The sequence below is a fragment of the Acartia tonsa genome, chromosome 3, assembly GCF_053477335.1.
Source record: "Acartia tonsa isolate MP-2025a chromosome 3, ASM5347733v1, whole genome shotgun sequence".
NCBI lineage: Eukaryota > Metazoa > Arthropoda > Copepoda > Calanoida > Acartiidae > Acartia > Acartia tonsa.
In genome coordinates, this window is record NC_137262.1 from 40,054,151 (window position 1) to 40,060,889 (window position 6,739).

Here is a 6,739-nt window from a genome sequence, read left to right on the forward strand (position 1 = left end):
CGCCGCAAGCCACGTAAGCAAACCTAATCACAACAATTCCCCTATATAAACTTTGTAGCTGCGGGTCAGATCATCAGATCAACGCATCTACTGCCCAAGACAACACTTATTAAGCTACCACTAAAACTCCTACAGACACCAAGATGTGTGACGAAGACGTTGCTGCCCTTGTTGTTGACAATGGATCTGGCATGTGCAAGGCTGGCTTCGCCGGTGATGACGCACCCAGAGCTGTCTTCCCCTCCATTGTTGGGCGTCCCCGCCATCAGGGTGTCATGGTCGGTATGGGTCAGAAGGATGCCTATGTCGGCGATGAGGCCCAGTCCAAGAGGGGTATCCTCACCCTGAAGTACCCCGTTGAGCACGGTATCATCACCAACTGGGATGATATGGAGAAGATCTGGCATCACACCTTCTACAACGAGCTCCGTGTTGCCCCTGAGGAACAGCCCGTCCTCCTGACTGAGGCTCCCCTTAACCCCAAGGCCAACAGAGAGAAGATGACCCAGATCATGTTTGAGACCTTCAACATGCCCGCCATGTATGTTGCCATCCAGGCTGTTCTCTCCCTGTACGCCTCTGGTCGTACCACCGGTATTGTCATGGACTCTGGTGATGGTGTCTCCCACACTGTCCCCATTTATGAAGGTTATGCCCTTCCCCACGCCATCCTCCGTCTTGACCTGGCTGGCCGTGAGCTCACCAACTACCTGATGAAGATTCTCACTGAGCGTGGCTACTCTTTCACCACCACTGCCGAGCGCGAGATTGTCCGTGACATCAAGGAGAAGCTGTGCTATGTTGCCCTGGACTTCGAGCAGGAGATGTCCACTGCCGCCGCTTCCACCTCCCTTGAGAAGTCCTATGAGCTTCCCGACGGTCAGGTCATCACCATCGGCAATGAGAGATTCCGTTGCCCCGAGGCCCTCTTCCAGCCTTCCTTCCTGGGTATGGAGGCCTGTGGCATTCACGAGACTACCTACAACTCCATCATGAAGTGCGACGTTGACATCCGTAAGGACCTGTATGCCAACACTGTCATGTCCGGTGGCACCACCATGTACCCCGGTATTGCTGACCGTATGCAGAAGGAGATCACCGCCCTGGCTCCCTCCACCATCAAGATCAAGATCATTGCTCCCCCCGAGAGGAAGTACTCTGTCTGGATCGGTGGCTCCATCCTGGCCTCCCTCTCCACCTTCCAGCAGATGTGGATCTCCAAGCAGGAGTACGACGAGTGCGGACCCTCCATTGTCCACCGCAAGTGCTTCTAAATATTTTAATTGTTTTTATTTATTCATCCTGCCAAGATATCTTATTAATAATGTACTAAAAATTTTAATTGTTTACAAAATTATTGTTAAACAAACATGTTAAATATGCTAATAAATACTAAAATGTTTATTCATTTTTTTTTTTTGTAAAAACTATATATAATAAGTATTACATTAATATGTTTATATCATAATCATTACAATAATTATGTATAAGAAGGAAAAAAACATAATTTGACAATTATAAGCACAATGACCATTATTTTGATTCTTCAATTTTGCAAAAATATCTTCGTAAATATCATTTATTGAAATAACGTTTATTGGTTATTAGGTAAATAAGATCGAATAGAAGTGTTTAATAAATCATAGTTGCTTACATGCCTTACTTGCGGCTGCGTCCCCACCAGCCTTCAGGGGCTTATTATTGTGTTAAAGAGCGTATTGCATAGTCAACATCCTTAAACCATACCAAGGCCAATACTAAAATTCCCAGAAATGCACAACATAGCCCATCCTTCAATAAAAGACCCTTTGCTTAAACAAATAATACTAGAAACTAGGAGATATCAATCGTTTCAGCACTACTGTATACAATAGGATAGTCAAAGGAACTAAATATTTGAATGTCAATGTCAATAGAACAAGTTAAAAAAACAGGGATGACAATATCCATAAAAGTGAAGCTCTTAAATGGTATGACAAACGAACATTAACAATTTGTAGAGTGTCAGAACTGAATAATAATAATATAAAAGTCGAAATAAAATTGTAAGTAAATTCGCTTATAATTATGTACTTTGTTCTCCTATGAATCAATATTCCAAAAATCAGATCAATCGGATAATTTTATCACATAAAAATTTGTTGCTAAAAAAAAATGTTTAAAATGTAAGTACGGACATTCTTGTAACGATTTTAGAGCTGTTACGCTTTCTGAATCGTGTCTAACTTTTACAGGAATCACCATGCAAAGTTTGGAATCGATAGTACAATTCTAACATGCCAAAATTAACAAAAAAAGCTATCCATCTCGGACGGACGGACGGACGTACGTACGTACGAACAGACCGACCCTAATTATAGAAAAGCTTCGCTTTTAAAAAGGAAGAAAAGTTGAATATTTTAAGTTTGACAGGATCACAAAGAGCCTGGAATGCTATCCTGACCAATAATAGGAATATAAATATACCTAACCCGTCGCAAGGTCAAATGATGTTGTAATATTGAACAGACTATAAGTATACGAAAATATGAAAAATTATCTGTCTACACATCATTAACAATGTACATGAGTGTTCTTGTAGGGTTAGGTAGAATATTGTACTATCGTGCACTCTAAACTATATGTCCGCTAAGATCTTGTAAACGGCAACATTGATTATTTCATAATTCCCAGGGAAAATTATAAACGGTCCAGAGCAGGGTTGAAGCTATTTTGTGTGAAGATGTGTTTACCCCCAATGATTATTGACCAAGAAAAGAAATAACCCTTTCAAAAAAGATTATAAACAAGGATGACAACATCCATAAGTAGCGAAGCACAAAAATTATGTAAAAGAATTTAAAGATCAGTTGTCAAAAACATGTATATTGGGGAAAAATCACGAAACCTTTTCAACTTTAGTTTTTAATTTTTTAATACATCAGTACTATGACTAACAGACTGACGGTCAAAGTAAATTACATACTTTTTAATTTAATTTTGATATTTTTTACTACAAGAATTGGACCATAAACACAAAAGCTATGAGGAAAAATGTAAAAAATATAAAAATAGCCAAAAACCTGCAAAAAGGCAGACTGACCACAATTGATGTTTTCTTTAAAAGACATGAAATTTAATTTTGATATCTATAACTGAAAAAAATTTGGAAATCGGACCATAAACACCAAAGGTATGAATAACAATGTAAAAAATATAAAAATAGCCTAAAACCTGCTCAAAGGCAGTCTGACCGCCATTGATGTTTTATAGTTAATTGGGCTCCTTAATAACGGGAATGCTGTCAAAAAATTTCAGCCTTTTTTCTTTTATAGGAGCCGAGAAAATCACGTTTCCCCCAAACTAAGACATACTGACATACGGACATTTCAAATTATAGAGTAGCTTCGCTACTAAAAATGTAATGAAACCACAAGTTTTTGTATAAAAAAGTTGTTTATGTTGGCGTTGCTACAAATGATCTAATTTACAAATGATTTGATACTACAAAAGGTCTAACGTTACAATAGATCTAACCGTAAAAAGATCTAATCCTACATAAGTCTAATGTTACCCTTCCAAAAACCTAAATTAGAAATTTATAAAAGATTATTCAATTTTAATAATTGAAAAAAAAACAATCTTCCAAAATTTGAGGCGAAATCTCCTAAAAGTGAAACAATGTAAAAATCCAATCCAATATGGCGACAAAACGCAAGGACAAAATTCAAAACCGAAATTTCGTTCTTGAATTACTTTGTCCCATAGACGTCCAAGGGGGGGGGGGGTAATGGGGTGATTACCCCCCCCCCCCCCAATTTTGGATTTCCAATTTTTACCCCCCCCCCAAATAAAAAAAAATGCCTCTATAAAATAAAGATTACCCCCCCCCCCCAAAAAAAAATAAGCTTGGGGGGGGAAATTACCCCTCCACAATAAAAAAGCTTGGACGCCCCTGCTTTGTCCACAAAATGAAATTTAAAATTCCGTCCTACAGTTTGTCCAAAGTCTGTTCTGGCTACTCAATGGAATGGTTTTGAACCCAATACAACCTTTCTTTTTAAAAATCTACAATTACCTGTAAATTTGTAAGATTAGAATTTTTGTAGCATTAGATCTTTTGTAACATTAAACCTTTTGAAGAACTAGACCGTTTGTAGCATGAGACCTTATATAAATAGACAATAAGAAGCATTAGACCTTTTGTAGCAACGCCGTGTATGTGTACATTATGACTAATAACCGCTGTTTTGATTTGGTTCTTATTTACATGAAAGCCTTTTTTAGGTCCTGTAAAGGGGTGTGTCATTCATATTTAGATAAAACTGCATCTACATTTTAAGTAGGAGGATAGAGCCCAACCCTCCATCTTCAATTTGAGCTTGATAAGAAAATGGGGGGAAGTGAATGGCATTTTTTGGAAGAGTGGAAATACTATACCCCAAAACGGTTAAAAACCTTTCCTGGACATATAGGAGGCTTCACTGTAAAGGAGAACCAAAATTGGTTCAGCAGTTAGCAAAATCCTTCGCTACAAACAAAAAAAAGCTTACTACTTTTTATAAGACCATATTTCTTTTTTTTCTAATCAACAACACATGTACAATTCATACCCTATACCTAGAAATGATTTGTTATCTATCAATAATAACATGGAATATACAATTATATCCCTCCCATTCCTATGGCGGGTTCAGATTGGATATTATCAGGAATAGGGTATTCTCTACTATGGAAAATATCTCTATGTAAAAGTCTGTGTTAAGTTATGGCCAACCGTTGGACCAATTTCGTTCTACTTTACAGTGAAGCTTCTAAGTGAATGACAAAGACTTTTTTTTGGGGGGGGTGGGTAACTTTACCCCTCTGGCTTCAAAAATGTTACAAAGTTTCAAGGTTTACAATATAACATAAAAATACCTTTATTAACAATTATTTTTTGTTTTATTTGGGGGCATAAGCATGTAGAAGGGGGTTACATGAATTTGAAATTTGGACAGAAAAAAAAACAACCTTCAAACTTACTATTTTTTTTTGCTACAAGAGGGAGGGGGGGGGGGTTTACCCTTTTAATACATTCCTTAAAATTATCTATCATTCTTTATTCCTGTACAGAATAGAATTATTGTGTTTTCCTTAGTAGAAATGATCAGTCAATATATCCCTTCAATATGTTATACAATAATAATTCTACAATCATACATCTTTTTTTAGTAGCATAGCCTTTCTATAAGTAGAATTTATCCGTTTGTTACCAAAAAAACGTAAAATGTGCTATCGAAAGAAAGTGATCAAGAAATTATCTTTTTTATGATTGGTATTTGTCAACCATTTTATATTTGTCTCTTACTTTACAATATTTTACTATTTTTTTCTCATTAAAACTGTTAATGGCTTTATATATTAGAGTAAAACACTAGAGGAAGAAAGAGTTAAATAACGGTGCTTGCTTACATGTGAAGACCGGAGCACCGAAACCCCCCCCCCCCCGCTTAGTTTTGACAAAAATCAAAAATAAGGGGGGGGGTAGTTTTTTAACCCCCCGCTTAGTTTTGACAAAAATCAAAAATAAGGGGGGGGGGGGGGTAGTTTTTAACCCCCCCCTTAATTTTGAAGAAAATCAAAAATAAGGGGGGGGTAGTTTTTTCACTGTATAACACGCCAGAAAGTTGAGTGAGGTAAATCAAGTAAATCCAGTATACCAGAGGTGAATGCTTATTACAGGGATATTCATGTTTTGGGGCATAATTTCCTTATTTATTGACTGATTTGTGCGCACAAAATTAAAACCTTTTACTTTTACTTTAAAATCAGTCAATAAATAAGGAAATTATGCCCCAAAACATGAATATCCCTGTAATAAGCATTCCCCTCTGGTATACTGGATTTACTTGATTTACCTCACTCAACTTTCTGGCGTGTTGTACAGTGAAAAAACTACCCCCCCCTTATTTTTGATTTTCTTCAAAAATAAGGGGGGGGTTTTGAACAAAAAGTCTTTGCCTTTCCCTGCACTTTTCCTCCTTGCCGTTTTCCAGACATTAAAAAACTACCCCCCCCTTATTTTTGATTTTTGTCAAAACTAAGCGGGGGGGGGGGGGGGGTTTCGGTGCTCCAGTCTACCACATGTAAGCAAGTACCTAAATAACTGTATCTCTCCATCGCAACCGTCTTGTGCAACCTTCCTATTGGGACATCTATCAACCAATTGTATCGCTTATATTAACACAGCTAAGTAGCAGAAAATTATTTAGCAGCAGACGAAAGAGGTCTTTGAAAAATGAAGGGAGGTAGTTGTCTGTTTATACATCTATACTATAGATCTGTTCTTTATGTTGCAACGCTAAATTGACATTTCTTATTAGAGAGAGAATCTACTCTACAATCCTTTTGTGTTTAGAGTTGATTATTTGGTCTTATTGTACTTCTAATTCAATAAATCAATTCACTGATTTTTTTTTATAACTGTTTAAACAATTTTACAAACACATTATATAAGTAATTACTTTAAAGATAAAACAAAGATACGCTGCTAATCATATAATAGTTCTTGCTTTATATGAGCCATGTTTTGTACAATATTATATCACCAAAAATATCTACATAAGGTTTTTTTTTATAGTTTAACATTTTTCTTAAAAACATTCTTAACTATTGGTGATAAGGGGTTTCCCTGTTTGTTTTTGTTTGAATATAAAACATTTTATGGGGGTTATTTTTTTCTCAAGGGACTTTACCCCGTTTGATGCCCTACCCGTTT

General features: G+C 36.7%; 1 protein-coding gene across 1 annotated transcript; it reads left to right on the forward strand.

Moving 5' to 3' along the window:
* Window positions 1–1,404, forward strand: LOC145314136 (actin-5C-like). The gene has a single exon (XM_080153934.1). The coding sequence runs from the start codon at window positions 144–146 to the stop codon at window positions 1,272–1,274; it is 1,131 nt and encodes a 376-aa protein (XP_080010060.1). The 5' UTR covers window positions 1–143; the 3' UTR covers window positions 1,275–1,404.
* The last annotated feature ends 5,335 nt before the right edge of the window (window positions 1,405–6,739 follow it).